The 22,528-nt window shown below is 38.3% G+C and overlaps 1 protein-coding gene across 1 annotated transcript; it reads right to left on the bottom strand.

Annotated features, from left to right (window-relative positions):
* Positions 1-280: 280 nt before the first annotated feature.
* Positions 281-22,409, bottom strand: LOC144636233 (polycystin family receptor for egg jelly-like). Its single transcript, XM_078495391.1, has 21 exons — positions 22,101-22,409; positions 21,686-21,827; positions 21,193-21,315; positions 19,393-19,515; positions 19,115-19,237; positions 18,818-18,940; positions 18,404-18,526; positions 17,818-17,940; positions 17,348-17,470; positions 16,202-16,330; positions 14,585-15,293; positions 11,549-12,125; positions 10,819-11,037; positions 10,318-10,473; positions 9,992-10,168; positions 9,404-9,628; positions 8,104-8,820; positions 7,163-7,399; positions 4,913-6,220; positions 2,551-2,719; positions 281-1,911 (listed from the first exon to the last, which is right to left on the bottom strand). Exons 1-21 carry the CDS (start codon positions 22,407-22,409, stop codon positions 440-442), a joined length of 7,407 nt encoding a protein of 2,468 aa, XP_078351517.1. The 3' UTR covers positions 281-439.
* Between the last annotated feature and the right edge of the window lie 119 nt (positions 22,410-22,528).

The raw sequence follows: 22,528 nt of genomic DNA, 5'->3' as shown, positions 1-22,528 counted from the left end.
AAAGTGTTGTATTAACAAGTTGGCAAGTGACAAATGAGCCGGCATGAACTACTTCACCATGTAATAAGATGGAATAAGCCTTGATCTGTAGCTCTATTCCCAGACCCGTCGTTATATGTGGGTTGAGTTTCTTTTTGGTTCTCGTCCTTGCGCTCCAAGGGTTTTACTCCGTGTTCTTCGGTTTCCTCCCTCCACAAAATCCAACACTCAAAATTCAATCATTGCAAATCAGTGCAATCAAAGAAGAGCCATTATGTGGATGATGCCACTGTAAATTCTCATTTATTTATTATTACTGAATTTTTCATTTGTATTACAACTGTTGTTATTTCACAAATTCAAAAAGGTAACAGTGAAATCATAATGAATTAAAGTTTCTTTTAACTAAACAAATTGCGCTTTTCAATGGCTCCTTTTGGTCATTTGGTCTACTCAGAATTTAAAGATAAGTAGTTTGAGTATCTGGCTCAATTATCGAATGAAGGAGGTCAGTGAAATCAATCTCTTCATCTAAATAATCAAATTCCATATTTTTTGTCAATTGAGAAAGAGCAAATATTCGTTTCTCCAACCTTTCCATCCGTTCTTCGGTACACTGACTGATGTTTTGTGAATTTAAACAGAATGGTTCTGCGTCAGAAATGCACATGTTAAGATACGTTGAATCGTCACAAAACAACCTCATTTCAATCTGCGGTTTACTTTTTAGGCCAAAAATGTTATCAAGACGCTCGCCAACAAAGTGCGCCATTTCAAGCTCAGCTGCACTTTCCTCTGCGTGAGCTTTTGCCTCAGCATACGATTCATTTAATACAGAAACTATCATGTTCATAAAAAATATTGTCGTGGTTAGCATGTACAAAAACGCAAAAGTTGGCCCAAGGAAAGGATTCTCATTGCGAAGCTCATCAATGGGAACGGCCTTTCCTAATAGGAATTCAAATTGTGAGATGACTGCCTGCATGTAACTGGAGTAGGAATAAACTGTTCTACCAAAAAACTGCATTCCTGATATGACAAAGGCATGAAATATGATCAGGAAGAAACCCACGTATGACAGTTGATATTCAACGGACTGACGAAAAGATAAAAATAAGTAAATCACATGAGGATTGAAACGAATGAGATTTAAAAGCTTAAGTGTCGCCATAAAAATTGCAACAGCTATTGAGGCATTTTCAAGGTTGGCCCAATCTAGGGCTGTGTGAAAATGCACAATGTCAAAAGGATTCTTCTGAATAGTTTGAATGCTGTTTAAGACACTCTTTGATCTTATCATGTACAATGCTACTGAAGAAATGGAAGAGGTAATCATTACAAAGTCAATCATATTCCATACAGACTTAAAAAATCCAAGGCGCTGTCTGTTAAGGTGTATCAGCAATATAATGAAGTGGTAGAGCACCATGACTAAGAACAGAAACTGACAAATTAGATAGAACATGACAGCCCCTGACTCTGTACTGTACAACTCAAGTGTTTCGATTCTTCTCGTAGGGAATGCAGCACCGGTTGCAAGCACTTCGTAGAAGTAGACAGCGATGCTGATCAAGTTTGTATTCACGTTGAACACTGCAAACTCTAAAATCACCGCTCTCGTCTGGCGATCGACCCATCCCTGACCAAGAGTCTCGTTGAGGACGACATATGCAGTGTGTTCGTTATACCCAAGCACTGCAGGATAACCACCCCCTCCATATGTATTGTATGGCGCCTTTATCGGACCAATGTTTAGTTCTTCAGCTGTTTGGTATCGCCAAGGCTTCGGACAAATTGTAAAAGCTTCAGACCAGGAAGTATTGTGGGGAAGAGGTTTCCATCCCGGTAGACTCAGCAACGTGGTGTCTTCACCTTCACGGGAGTAGTCGTAGTAGCAGAAGGGAATGTTATGTTGATTTGTTGCACAAGAGCCTTTGAAAGAACAGAAAGATAAAGATATAGACAGGATAACACATACACATGCATTTTCCTGACGTCACCCAGCATTTGCTCAAATTGCTTTTGTTTCACTGCGATTAGTAATTGGTCTAAAAATGTCACGCTACTTTATCATCAAATCGGGAAACAAACAAACAAACAAACCCATCGTGGCTCGGTCACACATGTTTTCCCGCGCTTCGTGCCGGCTGGGTGTGCTTGCTTCGAATTTGGATAAGATCACTGGATTCTCTGTTTCCTTTGCCGGTAACTGGTCAGAATGATTTATCTGGTTTTCATTTTACGACACTATTAAAATAGCTCTAAACAAAGACTGGGTCAACGCTTGGACGTATATGTGAAAATTAAAACGCCGATGTATATTCGCTCTTGCTATTTTTCGACAAAGTTTGCAAACGAGTTCTGTCGCTATACAGGTAGTTTTTTTTTTTTAAGTAATCGGTTGAGTGAAAAATAAGTTTTCTACCAACAACTTCATCGATTCTTAGCAATAACTTTATAAAGCAAGGTCCCAAATGGAGGTAAAAACGTTTCAAGAATAAAAAATGTAGTTGCTGTAAGTCATTATTGAATAGAGGAGTTAACATAGCTTATTAAATACTCATGTCTTACTATTTTTTACTCTCAGTTGTCGCATCCATGGCACGCCAATTAATATGGACTTCTTGTTCCCTATATACAAATCTTTCTTCTCTTCAAGGCCATTGTACCACGCTTGATTGTAAATGCTTGGCAGAAACTCTTGCTTTAACCATTCCCATAGTCTGTGAGAGTCAGTGACCTGAAATAAGAATCACAAGGCAGACCTTTCTATTGTTCAGTGTACCAGCAAAAAATAAAGTAGCATCGTACCCCTCAGCATGCAGTTTACAAAATAATGAAATTCCATCTCTTCTATGCATGCTTTTAGCAAGTTAACTTAACAATCAGATAACAGATAAATAACTTTTTGCCTACGACGTCGATTAGAATTATGGTAGTCTCATTAAGGTGTGTCGCGCAGGTTCAGTTGCGCGTCCAAGTTTAAACGGTCATTAGGGAGAGACTCACAATTTTTTTGCCTAATCCGTTGGAGCTCAACGACATTGTTTTTCGATCTTTTATGGCATATTTTTGCGGGAAAAAAACTTCACACTGTAAACAGGAAAGTTGTACTTTTATCTAATGATTTACCTAAGGCATGAACGTGAAATAAACTGTAAAACTGTAAAATGGGGGATTAGCTCAAAAGATATCCAGACATGAGTTTTTCCGCCTTTTAGGCATAATTCCCCCTCTCCACATACACACATCTTGAAGCCATATTATCTTCTCCTTCAATTCCCTACATCCCCACCACGTTATACCTTTCAACTAACTCTATTAACGGCTTTCAAAATTCATGCCACATCCATCGTACAAAGATTACAAGACTAGGAGCCGTAAAGCAAAATTCTCTGAAGTCTAATAACAAGTTGAACTTGCAACCTGATTTAAATTCTGTGCCACGTTGCCTTTTTCTTTGAGATAGAAGTTTTATGTTGAATATTCCAAGTTTAAGTTCGAGAACTTAAAGTTAAGGAATTAAAAAAATGAAACCAAAGATTACTTTTTTACTGAAAATACTGGAACCAGTAGTGCGATCGGTAGAAGACATTTAAAGAAGGTTTTTAAGCCGATCTGTTTTTCTTTTCTAAATTTTTGGTGACATCTGTTCACCTCCATCAGAGTAAGTGAAAGTTTGTTGGTGCTCGCGCTACCAATCTGTGCGTTAGTGCGACATTTTAATTTTGAATTAACGGCACATAAGCGCGAAGAAAAGCTTTGCGTTCGTTAATAGCGTCGCTGTCCAAAGTGGAGTGGCACGACTCCAAGAAAAGCCTCTTGCTGTAATTGATTACACCACGCTCGAGGATCTGGGCGTCCTTCGGATGGATGTTATGTTCCGTTGACTCAGCATGCTGTTTAATTGCTGATTCGCTATTGCTCGCGTGGCCTGGATCATGTTCGGCTCCGCGCGAGGACCACGAGCGCTTGCTTTCCCCGATGTACGTAAAAGAGCAGTCGTGGCACTTCACTTTGTAAACAATTCCTGCTATTCGGTTAACCGCTGGTCTATCCTTCGGCTTTCTGAACACGTGGCCTAATGTTCTTACAGGCTTGAATGCCGTCCGAACTCGGATTTTCTTGAGTACACGGCCAACTCGATCCGATGCACCCCTTACGTACGGCAGGACTGCAAGTCCTAATGGTCTTTCTTGCGTTGGCAAAGCAAGCGCTCGTGGTCCTCGCGCGGAGCCGAACATGATCCAGGCCACGCGAGCAATAGCGAATCAGCAATTAAACAGCATACTGAGTCAACGGAACATAACATCCATCCGAAGGACGCCCAGATCCTCGAGCGTGTTGTAATCAATTACAGCAAGAGGCTTTTCTTGGAGTCATGGCACTCCACTTTGGACAGTGACGCTATCAACGAACGCAAAGCTTTTCCTCGCGCTTATGTGCCGTTAATTCAAAATTAAAACGTCGCACTAACGCACGGATTGGTAGCGCGAGCACCAACAAACTTTCACTTACTCTGATGAAGGTGAACAGATGTCACCGAAAATTTAGAAAAAAACCCCAGATCGGCTTAAAAAAACCTTCTTTAATTTTTTTTTTACTCTTGGCCAGATTTATACAAGGCAGTTATTTGCTTTTTGTTAGTGTTTGTAATAAAAAGAAGTGTTCAAAACAAGTGAGATATAAAGATGCTGCAGTATCTAATATTAAAGTGTGCTTTATGGATATTGCGTGGTACGACATTACAGTACTATTTTCGACGTTAAGTACATGAAAGCATCTATATTTGAAATGCGGATAAATTTAAAGTGAGTACTATAGTATTTTCTTTCCCGAACGTAGACGTTGCATTTCTTCCATATCGCTTTCTCTTGCGTAAAATCGTACAACCGCAATTTCCATAACATGTTTAAAATGTATGTATAGTTACCTTAGTGAAATTCTTTATTGGATTTCTCATCGCTGTTGTCATCAGAAAACGATTTTCATTCTTATTACCATAACAAACGACAGCAAGGAAAAACCAAAATACTAAATGGAGGACAATTTTCTTCACCATGCCTGTCAATTGTGCCTCCTTTTTGGTTCGCTCACGCATAGCCTCCAACTTATATCGTTTAAAACGGCGCTTTGGATCATCATTTAGAAGATCGACGTCGATCTTATATGGAACATCTCCATATCCCTCGCATCCTTCACGATGGTCTCTGTTTCTGCTTAAGAGCAATGCAATAAGAATGACAGCCAGCATAGCCTTAGTTGGTTGAAGAACGAGAATATCTTGGCTAAATGAAATCAGAAAGGAGGCAAGCCATTGCTCAGACGTCTCTTTACCCCACGTAAAGCCGTAAAGTAAAGTGAAAAATGCTGCCGTTAGAGTTGTGACGAAACAGAGCAAGTAGCCGACGTATACACAGAAGTGAGGCAACATGCAACCTTGGCCCCTTATCTTATCCACGAGATAATGGTCCTGATCAGATTCTTTATGTTTGTGGCCGGTTTTTCGTCTTGGTCTACTGTACTTAAACATGAAAACTATCAGGAGGTTTACAGGTGCGACTATTATACCACTTTGCACTCCGACAACAATCTGTTTCCAAGAAAACTTGAATGGTCCAACCTGTATAGCTCCATCCGACTCTCCACCAAAGTTATAGAACATAGCACTAGCAATCATGGCGCTGAATAGAAGTGAAAGACAGCACGAGGCTCTCTGCGCACGTGTGAAAGTACTACAGCATGCTTTACCAATGACAGAGAGCCACAAGTGACTGTCTACAAGTTTCCTTCCAAAATATAAACGAAGCTTCTCTGAGAAGGAAATGTGACTTCGGTTTTCCGCCGTAACTTCTATTTCCCCGTCATCTTTATCCAACGCAAGCCACCGATTTATGGGGAACACCCACTGTTCTTCCGTTTGCCTGTCACTTATCGTCACAGTCTCGATGAACCACGAGGGATCCTCTCCTGAGTTGTCGTGTTCTAAAGCTATTTCTGTTAATGATCCAATCGATTCGTCTGTAATCAGGACAAATCCATCGATTGCTCCTCGAGAAAATGTTTCTCTGGACTCGTCTTTGCCTCGCAGTGAAATTAAGTTGTGCTCCTTTATTTTGCCATTTATACTGATGGTAACGTTGGCTGTTGTTCCCGAATTTTTCCAAACACCAGTGCTAATAACCAAGTCATAAAAATAGGTTCCTTCTTCAGTGATTGTTACATGTCGTGGAGGACAAATCTATAATAAAAGCAACAGAGCACTTAATCCTGCGGAACAGGATTATACCCAAGGCACATAATTACAATGTTAGCGAAGTAGGATTGTCTACATTCAGGATTGTCCATTTGCTTAGGTAAATACTGAGGTGCCATGGTTTTCTTATTCCTGGACGGTGTATTTTGAGGTGAGAGGAGGAAAGAAACTATGGCTATGGAATTTAAGCACCGGTGGCTCAGTCGCCCTTTACATATTTTTGGGCTTCACTAAAAATCAACACATTCATATTTAACAATTACTCCGCGAGCGCGCGTTGGATATGAGATGGTAGATAGAGATGGCTATAACGATCTCATATCCAACAAGCGCGAGTGGAATAATTGCTTTATTAAAAACGCTCAAAGAATTGCGATATTCAAGCTCGCCAGCTGTTTTTGGTGACGCGTATCGACTACCATATTTGTGGTCAATGGTATATGAGCTCATATACCATTGCCTGATAACCAATCGAAACGCAGGAATTGCAATAGACCATTGCTAGTTTTTAATAAGTAGATATATACAGAAGCGAGATAGTAAGTAATATGCAGTCAGTTAAAAATAAAACTAAAAATAAAAAAACACTGCGGTGACAAACACATGTCGGAAAAAAAAAACTTTGATTTTAAGAACTAAACGTTTCGTATGTCACAACATACATCTTCAGAAGTGACCGTTTGCAAGAAAATGAAGGTACTTCTGAAGATGTATGTTGTAACATACGAAACGTTAAATTCTTAAAATCAAAGTTTTTTCGACATGCGTTGTCTTGTCGTGTTTATCACCACAGAGTGTGTTTTATTTTTATTGAAGTTAAAATGGCCTAAGAATAATAATGCCTACGATGCAGTCAGTTCCTTAGAAACTGTGATTAGCTGAGACATGATTAGTTGAAAAATGTGTTACTTTTACATCGAAATTTACCTTGTTTTCATCTTTCTTATCAGCCCTCCTTGCGAAGACGAGTACAACAAAATACAGAAGAAAAACAATTGCCACTGTCACCAGAACTGAAATATGGCCAGACTCATCAATCCGTGTAAACTCTACAAGAACTTTGTCAAAGTCAATGGCATTTGGTGCTTGAATGAAGTTTCCACCGAAAAATGTCAAGTGATTGCAAAGACATTTAAGGTGGCTGGCGTTTGAACTTGGGTCAACCTACGATAGAAGTATCCGTTGTAAGTTAAGTTAAACGTATTAAATTCTTTACTGTTGTTTTTTCGTTACCATCACTCTAGGCTTATTGATGTCCACCACTGGATAAGCCTTCAACAAATTAGCGGAGTGACATTTAAGGAATGTAACTTTTGAACATTCATAAACTAACAAGTCTCACGGTCAGTATTCTCAAGCTACATTATTTTACCTTCGACAATACATATCAAGAAATGAAATAATATTTCCAAAATGATTTCAAGAGAAAGTAGGGTAATAATTAAACAAAAAAGAGCTAGAAAAATTGTCTTAAAGCATAGTTTCCAACCTCAGACACCGTGTTGAACGAGTCGTTATATGGGCATGTATTTGGAGTGAAGTTTCTTTGAATGCTATGAAATTGACATCGGAAAAAATGCAAAAACGCATGTGTTTAAAAAAATATATAAAAAAGATTTACAGTATTCTGCGAACATGTTCGCCTTTTGGTTTTAAAACTTCTGTGTCACGTTTTGCATTTCTAGGAAGAGAATGATGTTAAAGACTTGGGCTTTGTTCTTTGTTAAATTGATAATGTAACTTTATGTTTTTTTCTTCGTCTTTTCTTTCTCGGAGAAATTAGCTATACAGCAACCCTTCGTGAAACCGAGGTGAAATTAAGGTAATATGATGCGATCAAAGAACGTAAAATTGTCCGTACTAATTACCTTGCAACCATATGAAGACCACTTCTTTTCATCTTCAGACCAATACAAACAACTTGATTGAGTAATACTTAAAGTGTAGTTGACATCTGTTATTGGGTCATATTGCGGAACAATCGTTTTATAAGCTTCCTTAGGTGGAGGATCCTTAACATCAACGCATGACCGTCTTTCACGACCACGACCAAAACACGATCGTCTCTTTCTGGAATGTTCACTGGCATTTGTAGCTCCGAGGAACAAGAGACCGACATAAAGAAGACTTGGCTCAGACGGCACAAGTGTGACGGAAGTCTCTTCCAGAGGGCAGGATGTCTCGTTCCGCTCAAAGTTTCTTTGACTTTCACATGTTGACTTAAATTGAACGACAAAGTTGTAATCAAATTCTTGAATAGTTGGTCTTGATCCAAATTTCACAAAGATTTCAATTGCGATGTCTTTAACTTGTGCGCCCAGTTTAAGAGAAACAGGAACTCCTGCTAGTTCTGCGTAATAACTATGGGTAGATATTATGTTTGGCTTTAAGAAGCCGTATTCCGCCATGTTGTTCGTATTCATCGGTAGCCCGTGCATCGGGATGATCATCTCAATGTCGCTATCGAGGTGTGATACGCTAATCGTTTCTGCATTGCTGCTCTGAAGTTCGAGACTAATTACACTAGATCTGATCATTTTACTGGTTTTGTCCCAGGTAAAAGGATTGAACTCAAAAGCCATCATCTGCAAAAATAGAGAAAATAATCATGAAGGTAACATTTATACGCGAGTTGAACTAGACTCTCAAAAATTAAATTAACACTTACTGCGGTCTGAGGTAGACGCAGTGGCCTATTGGTTATCTCGCTGGACTCAAGATCGTTCATGGTTCGAATATTATTTTATTTTGGAGGGAAGATGGGGCATTCATTATGTTAAGATCCTGAATAAAGCACTTAAAAGTTTCTCTACCATCCTCTTCTCCTATCCCGTGAAGTAGCAATACTGCTAGTCATTTCTGAGTGATGATTCTTCAAACAAAGTTCAGTTAAACGCAATGAATAACGAAGAATTAAAAAAAAAAAATGAAGGCAAAAAATAATGATATATCGCCGAGAAATTCATATACATTCCAATTTCTTACAGAAAATATGCATATGACATTGGGTGGCAATGGATGAAAAAAAAATCGAAGGACCACAAACAGCCGCTTTGGTTGCTTGGTTTCGGCTAACTATTAAACGTAAGTCAATGAACTCACCGCATCAATTTACAGTAGTAAAAAAAAAAGGTGAAATAAAAACAAGTTCTGTAATATGTCCCATACCTTAATGTTAATGTTTTCTTCTTCAAAACTTACAAAGTTTTCTGGCAGCTTGAACTTTGCAGATGCTCCTTCAATAACGAGTCCCTTTAGATCATTAGTGGCAACCTTCTTTAGAATTAATTCCAAGTTTGGTATATTAATGACAAGAGCTTCGGACGCGACCAAGCGGGAGAAAAACGCTCCGGTCATGGTGTTCAGTTTTTGCAAAGCCTTTTTCGATACATCCTGCAATTAACAGAATATATGCCACATTAAAATAATAAAATGAATTCCATTTAGGTGAAGAAAGTAAATGTCATGATGCGGCAGTAACAGGTTAATGAGTAAGTACTTAAGTGTGGCTCAATTTGTAGTAAAATTTAAAAAAAATAGTTAGCTGAATCCATCGGATCATTAGCCCTTCTTCCATTTCCAAACCTCATAATAAGGTGGGTCGTAATAGTTTAGGCAGAATAAGGTATACCCGTCTTTGGTGTTTTTTGGTGTTCTATCGCAGCTATACTAATAACGTTCGGAACAGAGTGAAACTGTTTAAGTGTAGCAACTATTTGAGTTAATATCGTTATTTACCTTTGAAGATTCCCTTACCTCTTCTAGTGTTCCATTGTCTTGGACCGTGCATGAAGCAGACCAAAGAACATTTTTGATACATCTTGTAATACTAGCAGCTGTTTCCTCTAACTCGGCAGAAGAAGGCTCCTCTATGTCCTCAAGAGCAGATACCAGTTTGTTCGTTGTGTCATCGATAAGTTTCATTGCTAAATCCTAGTAAAATAGTTATGAGAAAGATATCAATCGACCGGTGTCAATAATTGAAAAACAAGCAAATGAAGTAGCTCTCCTGTTGGACGCTCTGCCATTTAAAGCACCAAGTGACCAAGGAGAGCTAAATCGGGTATAAAGTGCGCCCGTACCTGAAAAAGCTTGTTGAGCTCAGTGTTTTGACTACCTTCACAGGATTGACCTTGTTGATCTTCAATGGCCAAGTTTAACACTGTCATAATCACGCGCGACATCTGAATACTCTCGGGTGCTGTGTCTGCAAATTCTGATATTAACTTTCTTGAAATCTGAGACGAGATAAAAAAAAAACATTGCAAAATTTATCTGTATAGACAATAGTTTGGATAAAACAACAATACAGGAACATCAGCGACCAGGAAAGCGGAAATAATTACGTGCTTTTGTTGTTGTTCTTTCTTCTTCTTAAGATTTCCTTTCGTTGGAAGCTACGCACGCAAATGCACCTGTTACCTACCACTGGTAATTGACTTGTTTATTTAAAAAATTGTGCGACCATAGGCAAATACGCTGGTTTAGTTGAAATCAGGTTTTATCGTATTCATTGTATGCGACTAAATGTCCTTCAACCAATCTCTTAAATAATGATTTCCCCTAGCTTCGTGTACACTTACCAATGTTTTTACACCTTGATTTAGAGCTTGTCCACAGTCCGATTTTTCATAGTTGACAGCCTGTAGGACAGATATGGCCAGCTGGGCAGCCTTGTTAATTTCACCCTTTCTTAGAAATACGTCCAGCTTACTGTTATTTCCAAGCACAAGGGCTTGTATCTCGTTCAATATTACTTCCGCCGATGAAATACAAGGATCAAACTTGGGGGATAGCTTGACCTGAAGAAGATAAGATGAAACGATTTAAGCTAAAATGAATGTGGAGGTGAATCTTTGGACGTGTTTTTTTTCCTGTTTTTTTTTTTTTTTTGTCTTGGCATAACGAAAACTCACAGAAAAGACCACATCCACACCTTTACGGAATGCCAGCGTTAATCTCACCCAAGACTGTCTCGCTTTCCATATTTGGTTTTTGCTAATATAAGATATTGACACACTTCCTTTGAAAGCAAAAAATGAGAATAAGAAACGAGACGTTCGTTTTGGGTACGAGCTAAGAGCTGCTGTTCCCTGAGATATTTGATTGGCGGTCCTTACTGTAAGTTCAGGCGAGGGAAGTAAAAAAATAGAGTGAGAATCAACTCTATTGTATTCTTGGGTTTTCAGCTTTAGTTCCGGGTCTACTGTATCGTGTTGACGTATTTCAAGCTACATGGTTGCACCGCCAACCTTTCGACGTTGCAGGATGGTTTGTAAGAACTGCAAATGATGTCACAAAGAAATTGATTACCTTAACAATCAATGTCTCTACAACCGCCACATAGACAGCGTTCTTGATAATAATGTTAATTTGTAACTTGTAATCGTCATCTGGGGATCCTGCCGGTAAAACTGTTGGTACTGACTTGGAAGAAATGCCGTAAGATATTGGCTCATCTCCAAGGCGAAACTCATAAGTTATTGGTGTATTTTCATCTTGCCATTCAAAGCATTCAAAACTAAATTCCGTTTCAAGTGATACACCTTCAGTGTCCGACTGTTCGCAGTATCCACCGTGCGGTTCTCCTTCCGTATAAAAGTCAAGCACGGCAAAATTTATTTTTCCTGTTTGAGGTTTTGCAGAGAGCATTAAACTGAATTTAGAATCAAATGGCAATGCGTTTTTATTGAAGACTATATTGGCTGCGTTTACTCCAGTTGAAGTCATATAAGGTAAAATAGGCAAATTCTGCCATAACTTGGTTGTGCCATTCCATTTTTTTAAGCGCCATTCGTAAACTGCTCCACTGCATGCAGAGCTCACACATCTTGATGCCACTCGGAATTTGTTCGAAGGAGAAATGGTTGGTCCACAATCTACATAGCATCTAAATGAGGAAAAATACGAAATTAATACTTGTTTACTCCCATAGAGACATCCAAAGTATCCAAATAATTAAGTGCATGCCCTTAGCGGCGTGATGGACCGTGTAGTCAGTCAGAAAGGGAAAGTAATTTGGCACAGTTGTAGTGAGCGATTTCGTTCGACGATTTTAGATTTGTAGAAGGTGGAATTGGTGTGTTGTGAATTAATCCTGGATTATTTTTTTTGTAACGTTCGTCTGCTTACAACACACACGCCGTCAGCAAAAGGCCTAACACAAAATTGTTATTCGTCTTATTCGAACGTTCATTTTGGAAAGGCTAGCTTTCCTGTTCGTTGTAAAAAATACATAAAGCATTTGCAGAAAGCAGAATTTTAGAATAATGTTGACATTATGTTATTAATACTGTGGGTATATTTACAGAGTCGAAAAAATGGAAAGGAATCCCCTTTAGATTCCTAAATATTACCGGAGACTCCGTGGCGCCAACTGCAAACTGCAATTAATTTAATTCGTCTCTAAAGCGTCTTGCTCAATTCACCAATTCAGAAGTGGCGTTTGTGTTTATACTTTTAAAACATTTAATGAAAAAACAACTACGATCGATAGCAAAAACAGAATAAGAGCGTGCCATTCTCAACTCAATTAGTTCTTGTTCGTTGAATGAGAATTTACGTTTTGAGATCTTTTAAAAGAAACAAAATCTTTTGTTGAAATGGTTCTGTGAGAAAACAAATACTCCAGGTGTACTGCGCATGCGCTTTAAAGCCTTTTTTCAGACAAGATGGTTTTTGATTTACTTTTTTTATTACTTTGTTTATAAGTTTTCGTTTAATGACTATTAAAATTTGAGACATGGCTTTTTCTTTTTTCTTGCAGTGTTTGGTTAAAAGCCAAAAGTATACAAAAGTATCCCGTTACGTTAAAGCTAGCAACAAAATAAGCTCTTTAAACAGAATAAGAACGTGCCATTTCGTGACATTTTGAAAATTAAGTTAGTTTCTGTTTTTTCAGTTAAATCACGACGTGAAAATTTACGTCTTGAGTAAAACAATTCTGACGTAATAAAGTGCACGTAAAAATTATTTTGCTTACAAGCAAATTTTGTGCAAAAAGTGATACCGAGGGTCGAAATACACAAATAGCATAACCCATGACATAAACCATCCCAACAGGACAATCACCCAGTCTCACCCCAAGCCACCTCATAAATTGAAAAAAATAACTCCTGCGCGCTTAGCGTGCCTATATGTTTATTATAAAACTTAATAAATATATGTTATTTGCCGGCTGGGAGGTCCGTATAGTGAAAAACTGTGACCGAGGTCTTGAAAATGCTGCCCGAGGCCGCAGGCCGAGGGCAGCATTTCCAAGGCCGAGGTCACAGTTTTTCACTATACGGACCGACCCTAAGCCGGTAAATAACTTATTTATTTTTTTCCTACTTTAATGTGTTTGATTAAAAAACACCTAAAAAACCTACAAAGACTTTCTTGCCAAATGTGTTTGTATTTATATACGCGCGCATCCAATGTTGAGTCGATCGCCATAAATGAGCTACGGCAAGAGTAAATAATGATCTGTTTGCTATAAGAGCTTACTGCCAAACAAAATAAATTCACTAAAACGAACAGTACTCAAGGACAATTTAATCTGAAAAAAAAAAAAAGAAAATAAGAAAAGCACAATGTAGAACAGAGCAATCAGCGAGTTGCGAAACACTTTTAACTCCATTTCGGCTTGTGAGTTCTTTAGTTAATTAAACTTACTTTTCGGACTGGAAAGCACTTAGCTATTTACATTTGTATTTAACGAGTCAAAAACCTCTGTGTTGATTCCCACAGTATTCTGTTTTGACAAAAAGTTTGCGAAAGTGAAACTGAATGAAGCTGAAATGTGTAGTTTGGTCGCCTGCACAGTGACGGCACAATATTGCGAGAATTAATTTGACTGTTTTTTAATAAAGCATCTCATTTTCTTGAATGGCGATAAGCAGTATTCGGTTTTGGAGAAAAGTAGCAGAGAAGCAAGGTGTTTGAAAGGATAAATCGAGTCTGTAAACCGGCGACTTGCAGTAAACCGCAATGGCGTGAAAATCAGTGCGAATGCACAAACAACGATCGGCAAACCACGGCCATAAAACTATAACTTCATTTTGTCACTAAAGAGAATAAATACTCGCCTTTTGGAGAACTTCAAGGTCTTTAATTCCACTGCTAATTTTCCCTTTCAAATTTACAACGGTTGGTGAGCAACTACATCGATTTAAATCATTTTGGAGAGCAAAACTGTCATGGGTTCGTTCGTCTCGCCGCGAAATGAAACTCACGAAAGCGTTACCGTGGCCCGTGGGCAGAGATAGGAGAATCTTGCCCGCGCTAATAACCAATCAGATTGCAGGATTCGTTACCGTGCCCTCTTGGAAAAAAATAATTATTGTTATTTTCTCTATCTTCATGTACCTGAGAAAAACATGAGGTATCTTTCCGTCTACTAGCACGAAAGACATCTCAGCGAAGGAGCTTCTCTCAGCTTTTGTCACAGTCAATCTTAGAACATAAGTCTTTCCAGCTTCTAGTTGGCTAGTTCTGATATTGACAGAGGAGGTTACATTTGCTTCCTCGACAAGGGAATGAATGCATTCAACAGACTCCATTGTCATAGAAGCGTTTGCTGCTGAATCACGGCAAGACCATGTAAAATTGAGCCCAGTGGGGTCTCCTGGACCAATATTTCTGTCATAACTCAGCGAACCATTCACTGTTACATTTTCATTTGATCCCCAACGGACTTTCCTTCCGCCGTCGATAATAACTCTTATAGGAGCTGCGGTGATTTCGATGAAACCATAGTTAAAGGCACGAAGATAACGTGGAAACGCAGGATCGTAGATTGTTAATAAAGCCGTAAATTTGACTTGATAGACACCGACAGGTATGGATCTCCTGTTTATGGTCCACTCTTCTGTTCCTTCACTTACCAAGGCTCCCTCTGCTGAGGACAACAGTTCCATTTCGCTTACCAGACGCCATTCCAAGACACTTTCTAAAACGATAACACCTTCGGGTAAACCTTCAATGTTCGCTTTGTGGAGACGTTTGGCAGACCGCTCAACAGGAGTGGCATGATACTTGTCCTTAGAAATTTTTCCGATTGTCACTGGGAAGTCTCCTGTGAATAATTAAATAAACACGTTCAGGAATATAATTACGCGCGTGCGGTAATAGTAAATAATGCGTCTGGAATGGAACGAAATAAGAATAACGTCTTATGCTATTCTCACCAAGAAATAACTTCTCATGCTTCGACATGCTGCTCGGTAAACTTGTAAAGATGATGTTGAAATAGGAAATGAACTACTCGTAGTTGTAGGATATGGTCTGATAAACTCAAACTGCTCCTTTAATTAATGTTTTTTATTATATAAACTGCAGTGTTTTAGCGAGTGGTAGCAAATTGAGAAAAATGGTATCACACATGTGTGGATAAAAATGATATCCACACATGTGTGATATCATTTTGACCAATCAGCTTGCAGAGTTTGCCATGTTTCAATGCTCAATGGGCCAAAGAAAATCGATCTTAAGTCGAAACATCTTCGGATCTTCATCGGCAATCTTCGGAAAACTTCGGAAAACTTCGGAAATTTTCGGAAAACGTTCGGAATCATTCGTACAACCTTCGGACAACATTTTGAAAAATTTCGGAAATCTTCGGAAAATGGTCGGAAATCTTCGGAAAATCGTAAAAAACGTCGTAATTAGTAGGTTTATATAATAAAAAGAATAATACATGGTTGCTTGGAGATATGAAATTTATCTTCTCGTGTTCAAATCCGATATCTCACTCGTTCGCTGCGCTCACTCGTGAGCTATCGACTTGAACACTCGAAGATAAATTTCATATCTCCGCGCAACCATGTATTATCCTCTATGTCTCTATTAAGTGAGTGACTCACTGTGATCGGTCGATTAAACGATCGAGAGATTAAGAAATTGAATGATTGATCAACTTATCGATTGATTCAAAGGTTGATTCAGTAAATATTTCTGTATCTAAATGGAAAAGTAAACACTCACCCATGGGCTCACAATGCAGTCCATCACCAGTATAATCTTCTTGACACTTGCAGGTGAAGGAACCTTCATTGTTGTAACAGTTAGCCACTCCATGACAGTTGTGGGTTCTGGTTGCACATTCATCGATGTCTGTTGGTTGAGTTTCATTCTAGTTTATTCTATCACTGCTTCTAGTTTAGTTCAATTTTAACAAGTTTTAAAAAGTCTAGTTACATTTTAACTGGGGATCCCAATATTCCCACTATTCCGCACTGTTCCCGCGGCTTTGCCGCTCTCGTTCGAGGCTCGTTTACCTATAAACAAAACACTTGCGAGCGAAATCCTGCCTCTATATGCAAGCTACGTCGAATTTTTAGATAACTCCACCTACGGCCTCAAACATTTAATTTTCTTAGCACACCTTGAATGCAACACAATTTAATTAGCTGTTATGGAATTTAACACAAACAGATGACTTTTCCCCTCTTCCTTCTCTTTTGATTAGTATTTTTTTTACAGTATACGCAAGGAATTTGCCGACTACATAAAAAAGAGCCATTAAATTTTAACTAACTCTATGTAGTAGATAAAATATGAGCGGGAGATTTGTATGGGCGGTTACAATATTACATGTAAACGACTGAAAAAGATTTTTACAGAAATATGCGGAAAGCGGAAAGGATAAAAGGAACCGGACTCTGACCAAGCAATTTTAATTATTAGCCCTCTGACCGCCTAACTAAGGTGTGCAATGAATCGTTTAAAAATCTATCATTTTTTTAATATTGTGTTGTAACAATGATCGTTTACGTCACGAATCGCTGTTAAATACCAGCACATTTGATAACAACGAACAGACAGACATCAAATCATATTTGGTTGGTAACGTATTGTCTGCAGGTTCAATTTCTGCTAGGGCAGGACAAGCGTGAAACAAGGTATAAAAAAGAAACGCTGCCTTACCGGATCAATCTACACCATGTCCTTTATATCTTTGCCTTTTTATATTTCCTTTTTATTTTTCTTTTTATATCTTTTTAATGTCTGGTTCACATTCTGTTGTGAACGGTACGTACAACCGTCAAAAAAGTTAGAACAAAACAAGACAAAACGAAAGCGAAAAAATAAAAAGCAAACAAACAAAAGCAAAAATAGATGCAGCCTTACCTGAACAGTTCACGCCATCTCCTTCATATCCTGGCAGACAAGTACAGTTAAATGAGCCAAACATGTTATTACACTGAGCGTTCACGTGACAATTATGTTCTCCATTTTGACACTCGTCCAGATCTGCAAAAAGACAAGGCTGCCATTTACCAAGAAACAGTCAGTAAATATTATTATGTTAATGTCGTAACGCCTGGTTCACCCTTTGTTGTGAACAGGTGAAGCGTCAAACGAAGCTAATAAGAAATGAATACAGCATTACCAGAAAAGTTCAAGCCATCTCCTACATATCCGTTAAGTCAAGTACAATTAAATGAGCCAAACGTGTTGTTACACTGAGCATTCAAGTCACAGTCATGTTCTTCATTTTCACATTCGTCCACATCAGCGAAAAAGACAGTGTACGGTACCATTGATCATGAAGAAAGAACTTCTCATTAGATATCAACAAACAACGAATGCAGCCTTACCAGAACAGTTAACGCCATCTCCTACATATCCGTGCAGACAAGTACAGTTAAATGATCCAAACGTGTTGTTACACTGAGCGTTCACATCACAGTTATGTTCTCCATTTTGACATTCATCAGCATCTACCAAAAGGCCAGTGTACCATTCAGATAACAAGGAACAAATATTAAATATCACCTTATTCATAAAGTAATACCTCGTGCACTTTTTTGTGAACAGGACAAGCGTCAAACAAACTATAGTTAAGAAGAATGTAGCCTTACCAGAACAGTTCACGCCATCTCTTTCATATCCTTCCAGACAAGTACAATTAAATGATCCAAACATGTTGCTACACTGAGCGTTCACGTCACAGTTATGTTCTCCATTTTGGCATTCGTCCTTATCTGTGAAAAGAAAACGGTGCCATTTAAAAAAGGAGCAGCCATTAACTACTTTTTTTTTATTCAATTAGTAATGTCTGGTTCACATTCTGTTATGGACGGTACGTACAACCGCCAAGCAAGTTAGAATAAAACAAGACAAAACGGAAGAAAAAAATTTAAAGCAAACAAACAAACAAAGCAAAAATAGATGTAGCCTTACCTGAACAGTTCATGCCATCTCCTACATATCCTTGCAGACAAGTACAATTGAATGAGCCAAACATGTTGCTACAGTGAGCGTTCACGTCACAGTTATGTTCTCCATTTTGGCATTCATCAACATCTGCAAAAATCCCAGCGTACCATAAATATAACAAGGAAAAGACATTTAACATTATGTGTTACATAAAGTAATACCTGGTTCACTTTTTGTCGTGAAAAAGACAAGCGTCAAACAAACAATAATAAAAAAAGAAAGCAGTCAAACCTGAACAGTTCATTAAATATTATAAAATATAAAATATTATTAAGTATTAAATATTATTTGATCATAAAGTAATACCTGGTTCACTTTTTGTTTTGAAAAAGACAAGCGGCAAACAAACAATAACAACAAAAAAGAAAGCAGTCAAACCTGAACAGTTCACGCCATCCCCAAAAAATCCTTTCAGACAAGAACAGTTAAATGAGCCAAGCGTGTTGTTACACTGAGCATTGACGTCACAGTTGTGTTCTCCATTTTGACATTCGTCCACATCTGCGAAAGGAAAACGGTGCCAGCCATTAACTACTTTTTGATTCATTTAGTAATATCTGGTTCACATTCTGTTGTGAACGGCACGTACAACTGTCAAACAAGTTAGAACAAAACAAGTCAAAACGAAAGAGAAAAACAAACAAACAAACAAAGCAAAAATAGATGTAGCCTTACCTGAACAGTTCATGCCATCTCCTACATATCCTTGCAGACAAGTACAGTTAAATGAGCCAAATGTGTTGTTACACTGAGCATTCACGTCACAGTCGTGTTCTTCACTTTGACATTCGTCCACATCTGGGAAAAAAGCACATTGCCATTATTTTTAAAAAAGCAGCAGCATTAAATGGTACTATTATTTAATTTATTAAGTAATACCTGGTTCAGGTTTTTTTTCTAAAGAGGACAAAAGTCAAACAAAGAAAATAAAATAAACAAGAATGCAGTCTTACCAGAACAGAAAACGCCATCTCCTTCATATCCTTGCAGACAAGTACAGTTAAGTGAGCCAAGCGTGTTGTTACACTGAGCGTTCACGTCACAGTTATGTTCTCCATTTTGACATTCGTCGACATCTGTGAAAAGGACACAGTGCTATAAAATGGTACTATTGTTTTTTTTATCAAGTAATTCCACGTTAACTTTCCTTTTCTAATAAAAGCCCTCTAAGAGGACATGTGGTTACTGTCTGTAGTAAATAAGAACGACAACGATGAGAGACGAGTTGTATCTTTAGGTTTATGGGAGAGTACTTTACTGGTACTTAATTTTGCTGGTGTTAAATTTCGCAATTTTGAAGAGACAGTATTTACCGGTGTTTCATTTTCGCGATTTGGACAGAAAATATGTTACAAACATTGGAAATATGTCAAAAAACGTTAAAAAATAAGTTTCGCAGGTCTGTGGAAAGCACAATTTGTACTTAAAATTGATAATTTAAAAATTCAAGTGAACTGGTTATCTAGTGGTTAGAGCAGTCACCCATGGTACGTTCGACTCCGGGTTCGAATCCACTGTATCACGGTTTTTTTTTTTTTTTACATTTTCTTTTTTCTTATTTTCATTTTCTAAGTGTTTTCTGAAACTATCGCATTTAGCTGAGCGTGCAAGTCCTGAGAACTCCATTTAAGTAATAGTTCATAGCTTGGGTTAAGTTTCGTGCTGTGTCTTGCGATAGATGTCTTTTAATCGTTAACGGAGAGAAAACATTGCCTTGAAGGGTATACAAAAGACGCCATTTTCTTTGTTTGGTAAACCATGCGTGAAGACTAATGGACATGGGAAGCCAAGCCTGCAATGTCGTATACGTTCCGACAAAGTGATAAAAGGAAAATATTCCGTGTACTACGTGGCACTCGTAAGAGAACAAAAGTTAAAAACTAAGTTCTTACTACATGAGTATTAAGAGCCTTTCAAAAAAAGTTAGATGTTCCATATGTTTCGGGCTTAGCTCTTCTTCTTCTTTCACTAAAGAAGCGTTATGACAACGTAACGGTCAGCAGTAACACCCATGAAAAAAATTGACGGACTTACTAACAGACCCGATGGCATAGTACGGCTACTGACGTAACGACAAAAAGGGCCAGCGTCACATATAGTTAAAAGCCTGCAATTTTTTGTTGTTGTTGTTATTTGGGTTTTTCGGCTATCTTGTAAAGCTTTGAATTAAGTGTGGATCAGATGTCAAAGTGAAAGGAAGTAGGAAGTTATTTGGAGTCATTCTACTGGACTATTGGAAAATATCTTATCTTGCGGGGTAACTCAAAAGCTATGTATAACTAGGACGGAAATCCTTCTCCCAAAGTATATTATATACGAACCCATAAACTATAACCATACCGTTGCATTCCAGGCCATCTCCTGAATATCCCTGGAGACAAGTACAGTTATACGACCCAATACTGTTGCCACACTGAGCGTTCAAATCACAGTCGTGCGTGCCAGTTTGGCATTCGTCAAGATCTGCGAAAGAACCAATCATATACCAATAATCAACGAAACAGCAATCGAATCGATCTGATATGAAGTCTTTGTTTTGCTGGCCTTTGAATTTATAGACTATTTCAGATGTCTGTAAATAATTGAAGAATAGGGCCAAATTTTAAGTGAAATACCTTAGCCCCTATACTTTTACTGGCACTTGGCAAAAATGGCAAACAAAAAAACTAACAAACAAAAATTCCAATTTTAACAAACGAAGCGAAGTTTACCTAATCAAAATGAAGCAAATTATAAATGTGGCTCCTACGTACCGGGACACTGCACACCATCTCCTGAATATCCTTGAAGACAAGTACAGTTAAATGAGCCAAACGTGTTATAGCACTGCGCATTCACGCTGCAATTGTGTCTTCCATTGTCGCATTCATCTTCATCTGAAATTTTACCAGTAAACAATTATTTGCTTACACTGAAGAGTCGAATGAAATTGATAAATCGTATTGACCACTTACACCGTTAATGACTGGTTGCAAGGCTTCAGGAGTCATCTCAAGGATTTACAGTGATAAGGAGAACAATCGAACTTAAATAAACTAGAAACGTCCTCCGTTGAGTGTTCAGGCCATTCATGGTCATGTTTTTGTATTAGGCGCCAGGCATTTCCTAGCCTGTCTCCATCCACGAGAATAATGATAATTACAAATGGATAAGGAGTGTTTAAAATCATATGAATTTTCTATGTTGCAAACTAACACGTAATGTTCTTGCATAATTTCCAATAAGAGGTGAGATCTTCTACATTACCTTTAATACAGCCATACAGCTCCACTCTCATTGCTATGCGAGCATACCAAGTTACTGGCCGGAAACGGATATAGCGTGCCGTGATTGGCGGGTTTATTTCATGGTAAACAACAGTGTTTTGGTCTGTATTACCCACAAAATCCTACATCAGCAAGATCAAATTAAGAGTTGACTAAAATACGTAATATGCTAATTAGAGGCGGACATAATTTTTTAACCTCAACTGAGCGAAAGACAAATTCAGAAACTTACAAAAGCGCATAATTATTTAAATTAAAATATATCATTATGAACGTTATGTATCTAGGATATGTTCTGGGTGTTCCTTCTTTTCTGTTCGCATGTCCGGCTAGCTGTTTATTGTAATAGATTTTATAAAGGAAAGAAGTCGAACTCGCTTGTAAATTAAGCCTACCATTATTGAGATATGTCCCTGTTCCATGTAGTAATAGAAGTTCACCCCGTCATCACTGTACTGCAGATTGTATTTGGTAACCCACTGAGCAAAGCCACTTCTTCCTTGCGTCGCTACACCTGTTACATTAGCGTATTTATTTTTCAGATCAACTTGGAGCCATTGTTTATCGTCAAGTATGCCCACTACCCAACCCCCTGCATGTCCACCAGCTTCTGGGAAGTGCAATCGTCCCTGTATCGCGGCGTGATACAAGTCTGCTTGTGAAGATGCAGTAATCTGTTCGTCTGTGATTTCTCTTTTCTCCATACCAAGGGCATCTTGACATTCTAAAGGTTTAATGACATATGAGATATTAATTAACGTTATGGAGAGCCAGTCGTATGTATTGGTATGTATACAGTGCGGGCAAGTGCATCGAAGCGGTT

Source organism: Oculina patagonica, chromosome 13 (genome assembly GCF_052425735.1).
Source record: "Oculina patagonica isolate OP01 chromosome 13, crgOcupat, whole genome shotgun sequence".
NCBI classification, from domain to species: domain Eukaryota; kingdom Metazoa; phylum Cnidaria; class Anthozoa; order Scleractinia; family Oculinidae; genus Oculina; species Oculina patagonica.
The sequence above is the reverse complement of the archived record's forward strand: the minus strand, read 5'-3'. Positions and strand labels throughout refer to the sequence as shown.

Coding starts and splice junctions, on each gene's coding strand:
- LOC144636233 (XM_078495391.1), bottom strand. CDS start 22,409: ATGGAGAAAAGAGAAATCACAGACGAACAGATTACTGCATCTTCACAA. Junction 12,126..14,584: donor ATACCTCATGTTTTTCTCAG/GTACATGAAGAT, acceptor TTCCTCATTTAG/ATGCTATGTAGATTGTGGAC. Junction 2,720..4,912: donor CAATAAAGAATTTCACTAAG/GTAACTATACAT, acceptor TTCTTATTTCAG/GTCACTGACTCTCACAGACT.